The 22,302-nt window shown below is 36.0% G+C and overlaps 1 protein-coding gene across 1 annotated transcript; it reads left to right on the forward strand.

Moving 5' to 3' along the window:
- The first annotated feature begins 4,669 nt into the window (after positions 1 to 4,669).
- On the forward strand, positions 4,670 to 22,302 carry alpk3b (alpha-kinase 3b). The gene is made up of 14 exons (XM_038281119.1): positions 4,670 to 5,090; positions 7,427 to 7,548; positions 7,719 to 7,836; positions 10,402 to 11,547; positions 11,675 to 11,738; positions 12,917 to 14,894; positions 16,527 to 16,674; positions 16,758 to 16,885; positions 16,971 to 17,006; positions 17,095 to 17,369; positions 17,578 to 17,666; positions 17,765 to 17,982; positions 20,631 to 20,679; positions 20,798 to 22,302. Exons 1-14 carry the CDS (start codon positions 4,963 to 4,965, stop codon positions 21,117 to 21,119), a joined length of 4,821 nt encoding a protein of 1,606 aa, XP_038137047.1. The 5' UTR covers positions 4,670 to 4,962; the 3' UTR covers positions 21,120 to 22,302.

Raw genomic sequence — 22,302 nt, forward strand, 5'->3', positions numbered from 1 at the left:
GGCCCCTTAGTTCCAGTGAAAGGAACTCTGAATGCTTCAGCATACCAAGACATTTTGGACAATTCCATGCTCCCAACTTTGTGGGAACAGTTTGGAGCTGGCCCCTTCCTCTTCCAACATGACTGTGCACCAGTGCACAAAGCAAGGTCCATAAAGACATGGATGACAGAGTCTGGTGTGGATGAACTTGACTGGCCTGCACAGAGTCCTGACCTCAACCCGATAGAACACCTTTGGGATGAATTAGAGCGGAGACTGAGAGCCAGGCCTTCTCGTCCAACATCAGTGTGCGACCTCACAAATGCGCTTCTGGAAGAATGGTCAAAAATTCCCATAAACACACTCCTAAACCTTGTGGACAGCCTTCCCAGAAGAGTTGAAGCTGTTCTAGCTGCAAAGGGTGGACCGACGTCATATTGAACCCTATGGATTAGGAACGGGATGTCACTTAAGCTCATATGTGAGTCAAGGCAGGTGAGCAAATACTTTTGGCAATATAGTGTATAATCTAATATAGTATTGAAATATATCTAAAAATAATTATTTTGCCGATACTGACCGACCTAAAGCAGGAAAAGCTTATGATAAAGGGAAATCAAATCAGGTTTCAACTGTTTCAGCAAAAATTCCCAGATGTTAATTGAAGCAACAATTTGCATGTTTTATATACCTACAATTATTGGTAGAACTGTCCTTAGATATTTGATTGGTTAATGTCTTAACGACTTCTGTTCAAATGTGGGTTCATATCATGGTTAGCCTAACTAGTATTTTAGCTTTGGTTATCAAGGTAAAGGTTTGCATAACACCTTATTTAAGAAACTTAATCTGTTTGTTAGTATTTCAATAAAAAAAATAAAAATAAAGAAGAATAAAAAACATTACAAACTTTTGTATCATGAGAATACAAACCAGATTAGAAGAATTTACTGTAGTAGATAAGTAGATTTGATTTAACAAAGGTAATGGAAATGTATGTTTTTTAAGTTACTTTTTATTTGGAAAAGCAATCCTATAATACTGATCAAAAGCTGCCACATGTAAGTCAATGCAAATGTTTGCACCAGTATTCTTAATTTTATCTCTAACAATTTATTAGTCTGTTATGATTAACACATTTTTTTTTATCTATGGATACATATATATATATTTTTTTTACCAGAATAAAAAAAAAAAGAATTAAAAATCAACATTTTCTTTTAGTTTTAAAGATGAGATTGTTGGAGATGCAGAGGACTCCACACATACAACAGGACATTTTTCATAAGATATGTTGAATTAAATTTCTCAGTGAAAGTGGAGCTCTACATTTTGTCAGTCTGCTTCATACATTTTAGTCTATCCTTGTCTCCTCCATGTCCATTACTGTTCAGGTTCTAATGCCTGATTCTGACCATTTATATTTGCCCCTTAGGACCTGTATTCTATTTCTAATACTAGACAATTATGTTTGCAAGTATGAAGGACCAACTCTGCCATATTTAAAAATAAATACAGAAATAAATAAATGCTCAATAAATGTATAAGCATACAATTAATTGCCAACAAAAAAGTGAGACATAAATGTATATAACTCTTAATTAGCTTCTTTATTTATTTGCCTTTGTAATATTTACCTTATTTATTTTTCTGTCCTTTATAATCTTCAACTTTATTTTTTAATTACTTATATTTTTAAGTATTTATTTATGTGCATGTTATAATATTTTTGTCTGTTTTATTCTTCCTTTGTATTTTCTTACCTTAGTTATTTCTTCGCCGCTTTTTATTTCTCTCTGCCCTTTTTACATTTCTCTATGCATTTTTGCCTCATTATGCAAATGAGGAGGGGGTGTGTCCTAGAGAGTCAACTTCTGCTCATTGGTTGGCTTGGCGGCCCATCTTCTTAACTCACAGAGCTCAGAGTAAATGTTCTCTTTTCTGTTGCTGTTGTTCAATTAAAGTATGTTTTAAGATCATTTGAGGCGAGAACCTTATACTTTTAAGCATCACCATATGGCCCATTAACAGATTTAATGCGTAATTTAAAAGAAAATGTGACGAACTTGAGAGGACCGTGGCAACCAGCGGAGCTCCGAAGCTGACGGCAGCCAGGTCTAACCACAGCCCATCTGCAGCGGCCCTCTCTCGGCATAGCCGTGTGTGAAGCGTGTTGGTTAGCATTTTACTACATCGGTCGAATCTACAGGAGGAGAGTCTGATGTCGAGTCTGAAGTCATTAGAACTTGAGTAGGGACTTTGCCAAACTTTGCCAAACAGAACAAAAAATCGCCATCATAGCCTGGCTATAGACCTGGCTGCCGTCAGCTTCGGAGCTCCGCTGGTTGCCACGGTCCTCTCAAGTTCGTCACATTTTCTTTTAAATTACGCATTAAATCTGTGAATGGGCTATATGGTGATGCTTAAAAGTATAAGGTTCTCGCCTCAAATGATCTTAAAACATACTTTAATTGAACAACAGCAACAGAAAAGAGAACATTTAACTTAGTACTCTGAGCTCTGTGAGTTAAGAAGATGGGCCGCCAAGCCAACCAATGAGCAGAAGTTGACACTCTAGGACACACCCCCTCCTCATTTGCATAATGAGGAAAAATGCATAGAGAAATGTAAAAAGGGCAGAGAGAAATAAAAAGCGGCGAAGAAATAACTAAGGTAAGAAAATACAAAGGAAGAATAAAACAGACAAAAATATTATAACATGCACATAAATAAATACTTCAAAATATAAGTAATTAAAAAATAAAGTTGAAGATTATAAAGGACAGAAAAATAAATAAGGTAAATATTACAAAGGCAAATAAATAAAGAAGCTAATTAAGAGTTATATACATTTATGTCTCACTTTTTTGTTGGCAATTAATTGTATGCTTATACATTTATTGAGCATTTATTTATTTCTGTATTTATTTTTAAATATGGCAGAGTTGGTCCTTCATATGCAAGAGCCATGTAATGGCATAATAGGAGCCAGAGGTAGTGATCTCAGACATCATACTTAGTACATGCTGTGGAGTCTGTCACAAAGGGATTTTGTAAAGTGTTTTATATTTAGCAAAACATGATGCAATGAACATGCAAGACTGAAAACATGCACTAGCTGTGACCTTAAGTGAATTATATTTTATAAAATGATTTTCAATATAATTCCATACAAATTATTTTTTCCTTTCATCAAATAAGTAGTCAGTTTTCTGGAGTACAGTTATGCTCTTTTAAAGTCCCTTATAATTAGACTTTTAGAATAAGATTCAAGGTTAAATAATTAATTGGGAAGGTTATAATAGTGTTTTTCTGTATGTGGGGATCACAGAGAATTCAGTACTGAAGAATCATTTTTTGCAAATACACCATCTATCTGTTCAGATGTGTGGTTGTGGCTGTGTGTACTGTGCTTCAATAAAAAGTGCATCCTTAAATATCAGTTGCTTTCTTTCATGCACATCAGCTAACATCTCCTAAAGGTACAACATATTATCTACAAATATCCTTCTTTTTAAAGTATTTTACTTGTTTTCAGTCATCTTTCTAAATCACTGTATCGGCTCCCTAAGGGAAAAGCGGAAAGTTTTGGGGTTACAGAACCGGTTGAAGGGTCAATGGAGCAAATCAATCTAAATAGATGAAAGGAGGGCACATACGTATGTGAAACCTGATGAGTAGAATCGGACGGATATCTTTAAACTTGATAGGCAGACAGCTCTTGAAGCCATAAGTCAGAGGGTCAGTCAGTAACTGATGTTGTTGTAGTTTAAAGACTGTTTATAATGTAGGACAGAAATATAATATAACATAATATAATATTATATAACATATCATTTTTTGTGTATCTGTTTGTGTGCTTCACGTGATGCACAGAGGTCTATAGAAAGCACATAACTCTTAATAATGATACGTATTCTGTGTGTAGGGGGATGGGGGTTTGCATGCTTGTATAAAGATAAGAGCTCTTAGCTTTTTTGGCAGTGGCATCTGTCTATATAAGGCTGTTCTATTTCTGCTGCTTTTCCTCTGGGAACCCAGTACAATTGTCATCCCCTGGACAATGCAAGCAACGAAACATGGTAGGCTCTCTCTCTTTCCAGTGCTGTTTATGGTAAAAAAAATATATATATATTTATTTGAACTTGTACAAAATAAATGACTGAGATTCTCACTTTAATTTAAAGAAGTTCAAATATATATATGTATGTTTTTATTGTTTACTACAAACACAGCGTGTTAGTGCCTAAGGTCTATAAGGAAAGAGTTTCCCTCTTCTCTGAGTAGAATACATGCACTGGCATTGGAAAAGATAGGAAAAGGCGATTTTTCATGTTTTCAATCCTGTCCTTCTCCTTCAGGCACTGTCAAATTAGGATCTCAAAGTATTTAATTGATGACACCCATAATGTTTGTGAAAGGTCAGACTTTTTTGGGGCGCGTGGAACTTTAAATGCAAGAATTTCTATGTAATTATAGTCCCTGATTTATCTGTCGTTGACCAAGATTTGGCCAAGTGTGTTCTGCTCTTGTGCCTATTTGCAGGCCGACTATAAATAGTGCAGAAGGCTACGCATGCTCCTGTTTGATTGGAAATTACAGCGCCTTAAGTCAGTGGAGTATCTGTCATGGGAGGGAATGACATTTCTGAATGGTGAGTTTCTAAATAATATAACAACTAAATCTTCAGTGATAGTAACAAAATAAGCAATGTGTGGAGCAGATATGGTATTACTTCATTGAACATCTAGTGAGGATGATCGTTTTTTTAAATAGAAGATGACTGAAAAAACAATTTTTTTCCCAGTTGTTAAAACATAGTGAACTCCAAGAGCTAACATTTGTCATGTTTACTTTGTTCTACTTTCTTTCATCTTTCAAAAGGTTGCAGTGATTTCTATGGGAAGCTGCAAGCTGGGGGATTAAACTCCAAAACCTTTCCTCAGAGATTTTTTTTCTGACCATCATATTTTTGAAAAAGCAATGGGTTCGAGGAGGACGATGGTATGTTACTCTTTTGGAAATGGACGGTCTAGCAATGGGAACGATGTTAGAGGGCGAAGTCGGTCCAGTAGCTTCAGCTACCTCTCCAACCTGAGGCCAGAAAACAGGTTAAGATTTTTGGAAAACTCACAATGATGTCTGACTAAACTATTTCTGTTTAGATTAGCTAATGCATCCAAAATTCAGGATTTTCCACTGATGTAGTAAACACTTGTGTGTTTACCTTTGTGTTTGTTGCTATGGTTACATATAGCTTAAATAAGACTGATATTAAGATCAGGATCTCAGTTATGTATTATAATATCATAATTTGCAATAACTTCAGCATTGGAAAATGTTTGATTCTTGAGAATTACTTTATATTTTTTATTGTTAAAAGAGAGCTTTGGAAAAATATTAATTTTGAAAAAAAACAAAAAAAAACACTTCCATTACTACTATGCACTTTCATTTCATTTCACTGGTTCCAATGAAAACATTAAGATAAATGTTCAGCCCTCTTCTTAGACTAACATTTTTTTTTTATTTAGGCAATGCTTCATGTTTATTTTGAAAGCAAATATAAAAATATACAGACTTTCATTTGTATATTTAATGTATTAGACCCACCTTCTCTATGTCCTCTTAGCAACATTAAATAGATCAGTTATATTTTATGTCTAGCTATTTATGCCAGTTCAGCTGATCTGTCACAGAAAGTACAGCTTGTCACTTGCAACTGTAATATAAAGATATATTTCACATATAATGCTTGCTATGAATAATTATTCCTTTCTGTAAGTATATAAGGTAGAGAGATGTCTAAGTATCAATTTCTATCCACCTGTAAGAAAAGCATGGATGTATTTTTTTCATGAAGAGTTTGTACATTGTACCTATACTTAGGTTATTACTCTTATTTCCTGACACAATCATAAAAACAACTACTACACCTTAGTTACATCTAAATGATGATTTTCTTAAACAGCAGAATCATTGCGGTTAATTACATAAAAAGTGAAACATTTATCCTGGAAGTGCATTAAACATGCAGTGATATGTTTCAAGTAATTATTCGTAATTACCTTTATCATTACGGCCTACAACTTCTAAAATATTTTATATTCAATCCTCAGAAAACAACAATATCAGATTATATTAATAGATTTATATTAATAAATAAGGGCTTTAGAAAAGCATGTCCATATAATGAGCGCTATCTATACTTAATATGTAGGGTACCATTTGCAGGACTTACTTCATCAATCTGTGTGTGTTTTTTTATTTTTATTATTAGTTGTTACCTATAGTATTTTAAAACAACTGAAGAAAGAACTTTTAATATCAATTGCTATGTGCTGAGTCTTTATTATCAATAATATTTTCTTTTTAAACTGCATTACTGAAAAAATGTACAATCATATTCAGATTGATTTAGATGTAACTTTGTTTAAGGTAAATCTGGAAGGGGTATTCAACGGGGAAGTTTGTTTTTCTCTGGGTTGGACTAGTAAAAACTCACCTCATGCTAACCTCTTGCCTGGTGGCAGCTGCTTGAGCAATCCTACAGCATAAAAACAGACAAACAAACAGAACAGATCTGCAACCTGCTGTTCCAGAGCTGGAAGTGTCTCTTAAGAATTTCTAGAATACCTCTTAACTATTTTGTCTACAGATGATAAAGAATCAACTTGTGTTACTTTAAATACCATTAAGGGTTTAGTAGATTGGGGAGTTTCAACAACAGAAGGACACTTGAAGTACCAATCATTTTATTTTAGATCTATTTGTCTTTTATTGTTTTTTTACCTGCATTATACTTGCATTATTTTACACAGATATCACAATTCCTTAGCGTAAAAATAAAAATGTCAATTCTCTATTCACAGCAGTTTCATGTTTTTCCTTTATTCAAATCTGAACAATGAAAAGAAAAATTATGGATTTTAATAGATAACAAATAGATTTTGATAAGAAATCATGTTGTTTTTCAAAAGTTTGTAGTTTTATTTCGCTTGATTGACTGAAAGCAAAAATGGCTCTTAGGATTGTAAACTTTTCAAACCTCTGCTATATAATCAAACAGATACAAAAAAGAAATCTGCTCTTCAGCTAAATATTCTTGCTTCCTCATTTTCCTCCTTGCAAAGAGAATCTTTATTGTCCTTTATCTGAAATAATCAGCATGTCACATTAGTGACATTTACACTTCTTTTAGGGATATTGCAAAAAATATTATAATCAAACGGTGTCTATGGACTGTTTTGAATTTGATAAAAAACAATGTGAATTAATGAGATCCTGATGAGACACTTTGAAGTTTAATTTCAGGTTTGCATTCCTCTGATTTGACATTAATGGGTTTGGACATTTGTGATTTGGTCTAATTGTCTAGGCATTACTTTTAGCTCTGAAAACAAATATGGAAACATAATTACTGAGCCATTTCTCATTTCTTACACAGGAGCACATTCTGCAGTGTAATGGCACAGTTAGCAGAAGAAATGCAGCCGTCCTTTGTGACTACTTTGAAATCCAAGGCTGTGTCTGAAAACAGCAATGTAAAGTTCACCTGTGTGGTTACAGGTAAACAGACTGCACAGATAGGGTTTCAGATGCTTGTGATGTAAAGGAACAGTCATAAGATGTAATACCAGGCTGAGTAATACACATTGAATTCACACGAATAGAAAAATGAATTCATATCTATTCAGAAACTAATAAAATTTAATGTGTCTTTTGTTTCTTTTTCTCAGGACACCCTGTCCCACAAGTTACCTGGTATAAGGATGACAAACAGCTGGATAGATTCTGTGGGCTGCCTAAATACGAAATATTCCACAATGGACAAAATCATTCCCTGCACATTCATAAGTAATTGCATTCAGAAACTCTATTGAATACCAGACAGCACTTGCTTAGAATACTGCTCAGGTCAAAACTGTGTTTAACATTTACATTTAGGAATTACAATTATGGAGCAACTATACAGGTGTATAAGAACCACAATGACTTTTTAATACAAAATGTGGATAAAAATGACTGAAATTGACTATTTGTTTTAATTTTCTTTTTTTAATAAAAAAAATAAATTAAACTAAAGGAAACTATTTATTTAAATACATGTTTTAAGTTAAGGGGCATATCATTGAAAATTACCATCCTCTTTTTTTCTAAATTAAACATAAAGACACAAATCAAAGTCCATACATTACCTTGTGTTGTGCAACTACAATATATTTATTTTCCATTGCAGTAAGGAGCATCAATATTTCTATTAAATCAGATAATATTCAGAATGCCATATATTGTTTATAAACACACACCCTACTGGCTGTGTGTTAAAACAGCAAAGGAAAGTGTGAATCGAGCTCAAATCATGGTCAAACAGATAACTGTGCACACATCTATATATATAGTAAAATGACAACAACTTTAATTCAAAATATAACAGTTTATTAACAAAAATGTTTCAGCTTCAACTCAAACGTTTTCAGTAAAAAACTTTTGACTAAAAACTAATGACTAAACCAGCGAAACTCAACTATGTTCTTACTACGTATGTACTGTACACAGTGAAGAAGTAAAAACAGCATATTCTATAAAGATATTCAATCACAGTTTAGCATTAAGGATTTTATGATTGAGAACCAAAGTTTATCTAGAAGAATTTGGAATGTGAAACTGGTTTTTGGATAATTTAGGCCAATTGGAATGTGTGCAAACCAGTTCACAATGCAATTCCAAGAGGTGAATAAAACATTATTTGGAAAATAGTTTTATTAAATAATTTGCCTAATTTGAAACCAGTTACCATTAGTTGATTGATTATTAACCTTTGATTGTCCTATAAGCCAGCCAACAAGAGGATTCCCATTCAATAACTTCATAATTTGGTCATCAAAATGTAATGAGCAAATGAAGAGATACATGAACGTTAAATCATGTTTAATAATCTTTACACTAGTGAAATAAAGCTTTTTGCAGCTTTACAAACAACAGCTCAAACATGTTAGCATGGTGTACCTTATCTTATCTACCTTATCTACCCAACAATAAAAACATAAAATGAACCGAAATAATCAAAAAAAAAAAAATTTATCTAACTAGAAACTCTGACATCTGTGCCAGACCTCTACCTCTGTATCTTAATTTGGAAGGCTTGAGTTTTTCTCCAGCGTTTGGCAGCAGACCACACATCAGGGCGTTTTTACCTACAGCCTCTTCTAAGCATCTGAAAGTCCTAAAACTCAGAGAAATGTTGCAGAATCTGTTTTATTTTTTAGTAATTTGGTTCTGATGTCAGCTATCAGGTCCACTTTGCCTCTGGTCATTTTACAGCTTCTGCTCCCTGGACATGGGGCCATAATGGTATCTCTCTGATGAGAACTGGCCAGAGAGCAGTCCCCAAAGAGAAAGGAGGCCAGAGACAGTTGCTTTGTCCTCAAAGCACTGTGGGGGGTGGGCAAAGGCACACCTCTGTAGGAGTGTCTTTTGATACTGTCTTTGGGGAGGTGTTATAGAACAAAGACAGCTGCAGAACACATTCATCTTAATAAACCAATGGGCTGGGTTAATGTACAGGAAAGCTTGGTGTCCAAAATTATTACCATGGTTTACGGCACAAAACTTGGGACATGGAGGCTGCTCTGATGGGGCTGCAGGATGTAGCAACGTAAACTAGAGAATCAGTAAACTAACTAATCCTGCTTAGTTTTTATAAGCAGTAATAGTTCTTGTAGTTGTGATAGGTATCATATCCCCATCAGCTTGATTAAAATTTAAATCCACTTTTCCGAATTGTACAAGGTACAGCTAATCAGATGTGTCCCGTTTGTGTTTGGTGACTGAAGCAGTTTAAAACAAATCAAACTGAAAGTTTTTCTGATCAGTGGGATTGAGTGATAGGGTGATGAATATTGACAGCCATTCATTTTAACAACTCATTTGTTATATTTGGTGCTGTTTCATGTAGAGATGCACTGATCCACTTTCAGGATCTAATATCAGCTCCAATATTCAATAATAACTGAATCGAATATTGTTGATTTAATATTGGATATCGAAGCTCCAATACAATGAACCTTACATGGAACCATTATTCATTTATTTTTGTTGCAATTTGTAAATAAATAATATATAGCTCATTTATCCATCCATCCATTATCTGACACGCTTGTCCCGAGTGGGGTCACGAGGGCTGCTGGTGCCTATCTCCAGCAGTCAATGGGCGAGAGGCGGGGTGCACCCTGAACAGGTCGCCAGCCCTTTTTAAAGCTTCTAATACCATCCAATCCAAATTAAATACTCCAAATTCTTTTTCACATTGCCAATGAAATGACACTGCTTAAATGAAAGCTTACAGAAGCAAACACAGTTAATTAATGTCTACCATTGTTAATAATAATACAATTTCATGTGATTTTATAAAATCCACAGTTGCACTGTGGACGACGCTGCAATCTACCAAGCTTCTGCCACCAACAGTAAAGGAATTGTGTCCTGCTCCGGGGTCCTTGAGGTTGGCGAAATGAACGAGTTCAAGATCCATCAGCGTTACTTTGCCAAGCTGAAACAGAAGGCTGAAAACAAATGCAGGCAAACACAAGGAAAAGAAAACCTGGAGCCACTGCGAACCATCAGTCCTGACCGAACACAGAGGAAACGCCGCTCAACAATGGAGGCCTTTGTCAGCACGCCCAACTCCATTGAGGATGAAAGCAATGAGGCAGAAGGTCTACAGACTGAATGTAGGTTGCATGAGGGCACTGTAGAAGAGGTCTATAAAACTCAGGCCTCAGACACAAAGGAAACGACGTCTGCTGAGCCCAATGGACAAATAAACAGTGACCCTGAAAACAAGAGTAGGACATACACCTATGATCCTGATCATAAGACATTTTCCTCTCATCAACCAAAATCCCCTTTTGTTATGAAGAAGATTAAAATATCCAACAATACAACACATCCAAAACCAGAAAAGGCTGGAGAAAGGAATACAATCAAAAACCACAATTCTTTTATATCTCCAGTCTGTGCAAAGAATATACAAACCAATGGGAATCCAGAAGAGATCATGGAAGTGGAAAATATTTTGGATTCATCACTTTCACATGCTTATTTCAAAAAAATAAAGGGGGAATCTGGACAATTAGCAAAAGAGGAGGCCATGTTTGTTAAAAACCAGTCAAAGGATGAAAACATATTTCATAAAAGGACTGTGTCCTCACAAAGAGACAATCTCACTACATCAGAGTCCTCTGCTGCTACATCTCCTAAGTCTATGTTCGAAAAGGAGGGCAAGAAAATAGCCAATCACAAAAATGAAGGCAGTTACAAAGATACAGAAAAGTGTTTGGAGAGACAGAACCAAGTTCCTCATGTGATGCCTGCACAAAACGAGCCGTGCAATAAATTAAGACTTCTAAGCATAAAGAAAGAGGACATTGATAAAGCAGAGCATGTTAGAGCATTGGATATTGAAGTTAAGTCAAACACATTATTGGATGGATCTGGTTGCAGTAAGCAGCTGGACACATCATGTAACGTAATGGATGTCTCCCCTCAATGTTCATATGGACGGGGGTGAAAGTCTGCTGTCTGAGAAAGAGACGAGCCTCTGCCAAAAAAAGGAGTCTGCGTCTCGACCAGCAGTGCCAAGTGAGGTGAGTTAACATTTTCACATGAGATCATATGGGATTTATGCTGCCAGCACAGGCCCCATCACAAGCATCCTGAAGATATTAATAGCTTTTTACAAGCATGCCCTGTTCTGGGTAACAAGCATTAAATGACGCACATGTTAACAGATAGAGCACTTGTGGAATTGATGCAAAACATGGTGTGATGGTTTTTTTTTGTGCTTTTTTTAAATCATAGAAATATAGAATTATACTTCAATCGAAATGTTAAAATCCCGACCTTCATATGCTATAACACATTTTAAAATTCTAAAGTTTCATTTACTCCTTCATTAATTTCATAAAAAAATTATAAAAAGCTTTACTGACTTTGTCAAAATTTTAAGAATGCAGTTTTATTCATTTATTAAATATATAAGATATTTGAAAAAAATGATGATAATAAAACGCTTTTTTCAGCATGTAAAAATGTATTTAGGTTCTATGCTTTTGTATGCTGAAAAAATTATACTTCTCTTTCACGTCGTGTTAGCTTGCTGATATCCAAAACAAACGCATCCAAAAACAAATGATAAATGCAAGCCATATGAGTGAAGCACAGAGTTTCTCAGCATTGTTGGTCGTAATCGATCTTTGTTTAATTTGCACCATTCCTTTTATTTTTTATGACACACTGCTTATGCAATCACCTCAGCCTCATCTAAGTAAGGAATGTGAGCTGAGACAAAACACTGCATGACAAGAAAACTGCTTAAAATATTTCACATTCTTTTGTGGCAACCTTACATTTAAAATAGCAACCTTCTTTTTAAATAGGCTTCTGGATGTCTAAACAGGAGTGGAAGAATATTCTCAATAATCTGATTTAAATGCAGAAAACATATTTAATTATGGATACAAATCTTGATGTCAATTTTATTACAAATTTTTGATCCCTTCATGATTTACTGACACTGACCAGAAACCTAATTGAAAAATACAAATGAAAACAAAACAGGTTCATGATGAACGGTTAATTCTCCAGAATATCTTAGTTACGATGCTTCATTGAAAGTTTGATTGCATCAGTGAAGCTGAACTTTCCCTTCAAATTGAATATTAACTTCAATCTTATTATTTCTTCATTATTATAATAAATACACAGCTCCATTTTTGCTGGATTATAATCAAATTATTTTCCTTACATGTTACTGGTTTGCAATCATCATTCGCTGGTTGCTGTGTAGCTGTTTTTACTATTGCATGTGTTTATTCATGTCAAGCAAAGCCGGGGATAAGGGAATAAGTATTTACGGCTTGCATTATATCCCAAGGTTACAGAGGCTGACGGAGTCATGAACGGGAATGATGCACCTGTCGGCCTTAAGCTACCACTCAACCAACACAACATAAACCCAGAGCTGCCACAAAAGACAGATCACATCCTCACCTCTCCTTTGTCCGGCGGTCCTCACCCAAGCCCTGATGGAATAGCACAGGATACATCGTCCGATTCCAGGAAACCAAATGAAGGCTGCACAGCCATTTTTACTCACCCTCAGAAGTCAGCACACAGAATCCCTGGTCATGGGGAGAGCATCCTGGACTGTACTGTTCTGTCTGTCACCCAGCAAAGCCAGTTAAATACAGCTATAAAAACATTTGAGGGGACAAAAATACAAGATGAGAAGATAGAGACTGGTGAAATACATAAAGTAGCTGTTCAAGCTGTCAATGGGAAGTCAAGTGTGAAGATACTGGAAATGGAGGCTGAAACCTCTGGCCTTCATGGCCAAAATCAGTCAGAAAAGACCAAAGATGAAGGAAAAAAAGACTCTGAAGCAAAATCTACACAAATTCCAATTGCTGAAACTAAGAAGAATCAATCCACATTAAAAGTGTTGGAAAACACTAATTTACACCATAAGGAATTTAAGTCAGGTCCGCTTGAAACTCAAAAACAAACCCTAGAAAAGACAGAAGCACCTAATGGCAACATAATATTCAGAAAAATCCCCAAACATGAATCTAAAGTAATATCTGTTGCTGAACTGTTAAGATCTCAAATAAAGGCTCTTGAGTTAGGACAGAGCAATCCAGTCTCTACTATGTCTGCCTTCTCCAACTCAAAACCTGATTCTATGATAAATGCTAAAGGAGTGGGTCAGGAAGCAAGAAATGGAGCAAAAATAAATAAACCAGATAGGAAGACATTCAAGACTAAGACTGAAACCGAGGAAATTATTGGTGGAGCACCCCACTCAAGCCTAAAGGAAACACTCATAAAAGTGTATCAGGAACTAAATGAAAGGGAACAGGAACAAAATCTGACCTCAGATGAAACTTCAAAAACTGCTCGACCTTCACATCAAGATGTTGTGGTCCCTTCTATCTCTTTCAGTGTGAATGATACAGCAACAGATATAACCCTGCCATGTCGGAAAGTTGAAGATGTTATGGACACCAGTCGGGAAACTGTGGTTTCATTTACAGATAAATCTAATGTTAAGGATAATCCACATTCTTTACCTTCAGAGAATGGATTTATTAAGGAAATTCAGTCAATTTCAAATCCACCTGTAACCAGTCCTCTGGAATCCAGGTCAACAGCGAATGCTGAAAATAATCCCCAAGATGTACAGAGCAATATTATGGAAAACTCTAAAGATGGAACTGTCCAAGGTCCCAAAATGATGTCTCCTGTCCCACAACTAAACCTCAACAATAAATTGGAAGTGGGGATTACAGTTTCTGAGCAACACAAGATGGAGGAGCCTCCAATTAATTCCACACAGAAACTGCAAACGTATCTTCAGTCTGACCGTGAATCTAAAAAAAATTTACAAGTGAAGGATATTCTTCTTAGAGAGGAGAGCTCGGTCCTTAAGGAAGGTTTGAGGCCTGATCCCTTTAACAGTTTAACTCCAGAATCCAGTCTCCTGATTAAGAACACTGACTTTGTTTCAGAAATCCCTTCTGCTACTCCACAAGAACTAGCCTCTGGGGCACGTCGTAAAATCACAGCCTCTAATGCAAAAACAGTGGAAGCTCAAGAGTCAACATCCCCCTCAAATAGCCAAACCCAGAAAAAAGAGATATCTGTACATACCAGCACAATGTCTCCCAGCCTATCTCGAAGGTCAGCATTACTGCAGCCTGCTGAAGAGCAAACATCTGTGGTCAAAAGGCAATCTCCACTTTTGACCAGAAGGAAGATGGCCTCTGAAACTCAAACACAAAGCAAGCCACTCGCTGAGAAGATCCAACCTGAGGGGACATCTGCAGAGAAGGACAAACATAACCCATTTAAAGGTAAAACTATTTTTTTAATGCTTCTACAAAACAAGTTGGTCTAATGGAAAAGAGGATACTGGCTAAGATTAATCTAGATCGATATTTTCACTGAGACGCAAATGTAAATTTTGCTTTTGGAAAAAACATTTCAATACTCTTTACACTAAGTGATAAAAATGTATCTGACATAATGCTGTTTAACAGGCTTTGAGTAAAACATTTGATCCTGAACTAGCAGCAGTAACCACAAGTGTAGCAGGAACAAATTTGCTCACACCTCAGTAAACACCCCCATTTAGAGTTTTTATTTTTCTACTTTTCTCCATTTATTCAACCTCGATACTAAAATGAATTTGCTTAATTTTGCATGAGCCCACATACAAAATATGTCATCTTTGATCAGTTTTACTTGCATTTTCCTAACTCAAGGTTAAAAACATTGAATAAACCCTTCTACTCAAATCCCAGTGAGATTTCCTTTTATAGCAGGGGTAGAGAATTAATTACATTTGCAATCTAATCACATTTTTAATAAAACACAATTTAAAAATCATAGATGCACTGAATTTTGATCAAATCACATTTAACAAAAGATACTGACTGTCTCACTCACATCCTTTAGGTAGTGCTAATACAGTTAAAGTGATCTTCCTTACAAGAGAGAAGAGAGAGCTGCAGCTAGCACCCGATCAATGCAACTTTTCTACTTTTCAATGCAACTTTACAGCACAAAACTGACAGCAAACTCCTGTGACAGTTAAAATCAAAAAAGGGAACTTTCAAGATCAAGAAAACAATAAATAAATAAAAAAACTGTAGTTAAACACCTAAATACTGTTGGTTAGTTTAAAGGAAAGCAGGTAAACTAGTTGCTGGTTGTTATATCTTGTTTTTTTGTTTTTGTTTTTACCATAGTTAGAGTAATTATGCTTTAAGTAAAAAAAAAAAAAAAAACATAAACTCAATTTCCTATTCTCTTAATTTACAATTTTAAAGTAACCAGCTTCCATGCTCTTTCAGCTTCTACATATTTGCTCATGAGATTATGTTGACATAGCCACAAATGCATTCTTATGCAAAGTTGACTGAAAGATTGTAAAACTTCTGCTTTTTAAACCTTTCTTTTCATATTAGCATAGTAATAAATACACAACAGCATAAAAAAAAAATAATTTTTTGTTGTCACAATGGGTAAATGTCTTCTACGTTTATCCCATCCCTTTGGGAGCTGTGAACTGCAAAGCTTAATAGCACACTGGGAGCATTCTGGAGATAAGGGTCTCACTAAGGGGTCCAGAATGATTCAGTTCCAGAACTTAAACACCCTGCTTTCCAACCACGAGGCCCAATCTTTCAATAAATACATATGTTTTAAGCAATATTTGGTTTAAAACTGTTTAAACATAGTATGTGTGGTAGTGTAGAGCTTAGTAATGATTCCATGAAATGACTTCATTCCTGTGTTGAGATTTCATCCTGTTACCATGCATGTTGAAGTTTTGTCAGTGGGCTCCAGTTTACTGCTCAGAAACGTGCAAGTATCCCGTCTCTCTCTTATATTTATACTGATCAGCAGCTTTAAACTAGCCCGAAGTATATCCATGTAAAAACAAAACCTAAGGGGCTGCTCTGTGTTACATGTCTTTCCAGCTCCTCAGGTTATCCGTAAGATCAGGGGTGAAACCTTTGCTGATGGTTCAGGACACTTGAAACTGTGGTGCCAGTTCTTCAATGTTCTAAGCGACTCCAACATCAAGTGGGACAAAAATGAGGAGGAGATTGCTCAAGTTACGAAAAGGTATGTTTATCACAATATGTTTAATATTATTCTGTTTCAAATGCTTTAGAAAATATAGCTGTTTTTTAAAATTTGTTTTCCAGTGCAGGGGATGAAACCCAGGTCAATCTCGCTATTGTTCAAGCATCATGCAAAGATTCAGGAGTTTACGGATGCACAATAACCAATGAATATGGCTCGGACTCCACAGACTTTCTACTTAGCGCTGATAGTATGTAAACTATAAAACTATTTCTATGTTGGACCTATTGTTTCACTAGATATGTTTAATCAGTTTTACCGCTGTTGTTTTGCAGTCTTGGCCGGAATGTCTCTGCGTGAGGACCTTGGTGGTGAGATCAGATTTCAGTAATTGGCTTAGATAATTTTTCTTTGATTTTTTTTCTTCTAACTGTTCTCTGCATATTATTGTTTATGCAGTTGGGGAGGAAATTGAAATGACCCCCCTCATATTTAACAAGGGGCTGGCTGATTCTGGTGTCTGGGGCAACAAATTCTTTGGACGTATTATGATCACAGAATCACGCATCGGAGATGGATGTTCCCATAAAGTCTGGAGAGCCAAAGTCATTTACGGTCTAGAGCCTGTTTTTGATTCTGGTAACACATGTATAATTAAAGTACACAGCCCCGTCATCTATGGAGGCAAGGTGGAAAGCTCTCTCATAGAAAGAAACCTGCACCTCATGAAACAGGTATTTGCAAAGGTCTAATTTTGTGAGTTATTCTTATCTTAGATTTAAAAACGTCACCCAGTATACCAGGAAATTCAACACTAAAGGAAGCCAGGTGTCGTGTCTGCCACCCACACAGGATTACTGTGATTCTAATCTACTTAACCTTAAATAAATATGATGGTCGAGCAGATATTTAACTGGATGTGATCCAATATTTTTCATACAGGAATGTAGAATTCAGAACTTGGCACGGGAATACTGCAAAATCTTTGCTGCGGAGGCGAGGATCATAGAAAACTTTGGACCCACCCTGGAGTAGGCAACATCAATTTTTGTTTCAAGAACATGGTACCCCCTTATATAGCAGGTGCCTTTAAACTTTCCGACTTACTCTGACCTCATTTGCTTTACAGGGTCATTCCATTGTACCTAATGTATAGACCTGCAAACCCCATCCCCTACGCCACAGTGGAAACTGATCTGATCGGAGTTTATAAGAAATACACTGCTCTGGATAATACAGGGAGAACAGATGTGAGGACTGGTTCTGAGGTTGAACTAAAGTGCTGTGCCTTGCAGCACTGGATATTTCAGTGGACTTCTGGAAATTTCCTAATCACTCGTCTGGAAGGTGAGCTGGCACTCCTTGTCAATTGTGTATTGATGAGTTTTATGTACACCCCTGGCCTAGGCACCTAGGCACCATGGGCGTAGGTTTACATAGGGACCATAGGGACATGTCCCTACCAAAATTTTGAACCGACCTAATTGTCCCGACCAATAATTCGATGTGAACAACGTGTTTATAATTTACAGCAGTAGTTGTTGCAGCAGTGGCTTCTTTTCCTCTCGCAGCTCCTCTGCCTTGTCTCTCCTGTCCCTTTCATGTAGCAGCGCATGGAACTGTGCTGCGCTGTTTAACTCAACTCTCATTGGTTGTTCTGCGTTAAGTTCCGCCTTCTCTCTCTCTGATTGGCTGTTTTCCAATCCTCGTGTGCTTGGAGCACAACATTGAAAATGTATTCACACTAGAATGCAGCGGTTACTACAATTAATATTAGGCTACAAAACTAGTCCCAATAAAAAAAAAATGAATATCATTGTACACTTAAAAACAAAAACCTTTTTTTTTCTTTTATAAAACGAAATATTCTGAGTCAGCCAGGAGTTCTGAAGACTGCTGGAAAAATGGGCAAATAAAGGCTGTAAGCCATCAACATTTCTGATTCTTAGCCACAGCCAACTAAAAAAGAAAATGTGAGGGTTTCCTTTTTACCGATATTTAGTTGATATTACTGTTTTTATTTTTTACAATTTTGATATAATAACTGATCTAAGTGGGTTGCTCTGTGGGGAAAGGCACATTTTACATTTATATTACTGTATGTTTTAAAGTCTCTATACTCCAGTTAATGATGAATCACTTACTAAATTAGTTGACGATTATTGAAATAATCAATTAATATGATTCATTTTTTTCAGCCCCATATGAAATACATGAAATTGGCTACACAGAGTAACTACAGCCCAGATGTTCAACTTTTATAGTGAAGGTAATATTTTAATGAATGTATTATTTTGCTTGATACAGAGAGAGAATAGTAGGTACAAATATTAGAGTGGGGTTTAACTGCACAATTCTATATCTTCAAAAGAAAATACTGTATTTACCTTCTCTCTTAGTCATTCAAATGAAACCGTTTTCAAAGTGGAAAACAGTCCTAATTCCACATTCATCAGAGCCGGTGATACTTCAAACATTGATAAACAGCATCTAATGAGTGTAGAGCTTATAACATTTTTATTAATGGAGCAAAATTTTGCTTTTCTCTTTTAACAATGAATTCCTCTTATCAGTACGGATGCTCACATCGAGTATAAAAAAGGCCATGCATATTGCATAGCACCAATGACACCATACCAATAGTGTCCCTACCAAAGTTCAAATCAAACCTACGCCCTTGCTAGGCACACCTTGCTTATACTTGTTTTGACTTTTTTTTTTTGTTTTTGTTTCCCATGCTATTGGTGGAATATAACCAGAAATCTGTCCCTGAGAATTTATCCTAGATTTTGGTCCATATTAGCATAAAGTTATCAAGCAGTTGCTGCAGGTTTTTTTTGGCTGAATTCATTCAATAGAATTGAGTGCATCCTGGGCGTTTAGAAAGGTGAGATGAAGGCCATTTCTGAGTAACATTGCTTTCAAAAAATAGAAACAGTTAAGGGGCTACCACATTTCCTTGGAAGGATCCAGCTATCAACAGTGGCTCCAAGTCATGCTATTGTGAGAAGTACAGATTGTTTTTTTTTAACTTCTCTCTTTACAAAGATGTTCTTTTCCACATAATGATTATTTCTATCATCTATGCTTTAACAAACTTCAGCTGTCTTTCTGATGGGCATAATGCTAACCAACAAATACTGAGTAGCAGCTTTTTAAAATATACTGCATGTGTTAGATAAACACATTTGCTTTCACTGATGCCAGAATTTGCCAACTTTGAACTGACACTCCTACTATTGTATATTTATCAATCTAAACCTGTTCCTAGGCAGAGGGTGTTATTTTGCACCTCTGACCTCACTGTGCATGTTAGTTAACTGCACTGCGGTTGTTTTTGCATGTCCCATCTGGTTTTGAGAGGCACAAACATTTTATTAATCTGACCCAGAAACAGATGAGAGCTCAAGAAACCTCTCAGCGCAGTTAGATCCTGCCAAATGTCTACTGGGACTGAATATAAGATGAGGCTGAGCCGTTAAGTGGGGGCATGGAGGCCATCCTGACGCCTCCCCACTGGGTGGAACCATCCCTGCTTTCATTTTTTTTATCCTAAAGTTTGACCCTACATGTTGCTGCTAAAACCGAATCATCAAATTAGTAATATTTCTCCAATCTTGTATAATCCAACATTGATGAGACTGAATTCTCGGTTTTTTGCCCCTATCAGACAGGAATCACATGTGGTGTTCTCATATTGGTCAATTAGAAGTGGAATTTTGCATACATTGGTTAAACCAATTGTTCTTTTTTTTCTATTAAAATACAAAGGTGACATTTTTGAGAGCAGATTTCAAAATTGCTAATGGTTTGTTTTTAAACACTCACTGTAGAGAGATAGTAAATGCACAGTTTTTAAATAGAATGTGTTATTTTTCTCTTTTCCTGCTATCATGTTGGGCAGCTGTATTTCCCTCGGCATATCAATCACATGTGAACATGCATACCAAACAACAGAAAAAAAAATAAAGCATCTGCTTGTTTTCATTTTGCAGGTGTCGACACCAAGATCACAAATGTCAACGTTTCAGTCAAAACAACAGGGTAAATACATGCGTGTAATGCTTTTGAAAATGATTCTCTGAGAAGCTCGTTTTACAGGTAATTTGCATTTTACACGTGTAATTACTGTAGCACTTCTGTTTTCTGTTTGTTGCTGCAGATACCTGGGTTTATCTATTGATGGAAATCCCAAGGTATTTGATCAGTTTGTTCTGCAGCATAGGTGCAACTACTTCTGTGGCCTGCTTGGGCTAAAGTCTTTGAAGGTCATTGACTCATTAAGCATGCCGGCAAGAGCAAAGGGCTCCAAGAGCCCCTTACTGCAGCGAAAGAAGGTTATCGGTTCTTCCAGCCCACAAACCACAAGGAAAGCTGCCGGTAGCCCCAGGATACCCAGGAAGGCTGAACATGAAGACAAGAAGACTCATTCACAGGAAAAAGATTCTGATGCTTCCAGAGAGGTGAATAAATTGCAGACCTGACTCCCAATGTATTCCACTGGATCTTTTAATAAAACTAGTAGCACCACAGAAGTCCCTGGATGGAGGTAAAAGAAGTGTTATCTAACACCATTCCTTGCCCTATGATTCTAGCTATGGAGCACCTTAGTTACATGCCACATTTATATTTATTCTTTAGTTCTGTAAGAGGCAATGGAGTCCATTTATGAATGTATTATTTTTGTCAGCTGAGCACCAAAGAAAACAGGTTGCAGAAGCTAAACATAGGTCAGTATACTACATACCGTAAATATGATTTGTAAACCTACTCAAACTAGAGATGTTCTACTTGTAATATCTTTACCACTTTACTTTTGTTACCATTCTTATCAGCTTAAGAAGTAAAGAGAAGATCCAGCCTACAAAGCATTAAATCATTCACAACAGAACAGGAGTTATGATTTACATTTTGTTATAAAAATATATGAGATTTAATAGAGCTTTATGGCACGTGATTGGATTATTGGCATTATTACGTAACCTGAGATGTTTCCTTGCTGTCCTTCTTTGCACTTTGCGTTTTTAAGAACTACTTTTTTGAATGTGTCTCACTGTATTGTATAATAAAATAAATGATCAAACTCATTTGTTCAGAGATGATTGATCAAATGGGTGAAACATAGCCTGTGTTATATGAACTTCTTCTTGGATTATCTATTCACAATATGCAAACAGTTTACACAGACATTTTTAGGACTACTTCTACTAATTCTGTGGCCTTCTTGGGCTGAAGTCTTTGAATGTCATTGACTCTTTCAACATGCCGGCAAAGCCAAAGGGCTCGAAGCAACACCTTTGACTTTATTTTCTCTTACTAACAATGGGTTACTCACTACTAAAAACTACTTCTATCAACCACCAAGTAGACTTGCCATGTGAGCTGAATAATTCAGTCTTCATGATGCAGAAATCATTTTATTTATAAGATGTTTTTAATTGTCTCATTTTTACAGGGAGACTATAAGTAGAAACTTCTGAAATGTCTTGCTAATTCTCATTAGAGTTGTTGCAAATTTTGACTCTGTTGGAGGCTATTCCGGAGAGGTGTGCAAGTTTTTTTGCACCCTGAGAAACAGAAATGCACCCAAGCATAAATTTATCTGGCCCTAGTTCTCACTTTTGATTAGAAATAGCCTGGCAATAAAACAGATCCAACACCTCTTAT

The sequence above is a fragment of the Cyprinodon tularosa genome, unplaced genomic scaffold (assembly GCF_016077235.1).
Source record: "Cyprinodon tularosa strain WSP-4 unplaced genomic scaffold, ASM1607723v1 ctg103, whole genome shotgun sequence".
In the NCBI taxonomy this organism is placed as follows: Eukaryota; Metazoa; Chordata; class Actinopteri; order Cyprinodontiformes; family Cyprinodontidae; genus Cyprinodon; species Cyprinodon tularosa.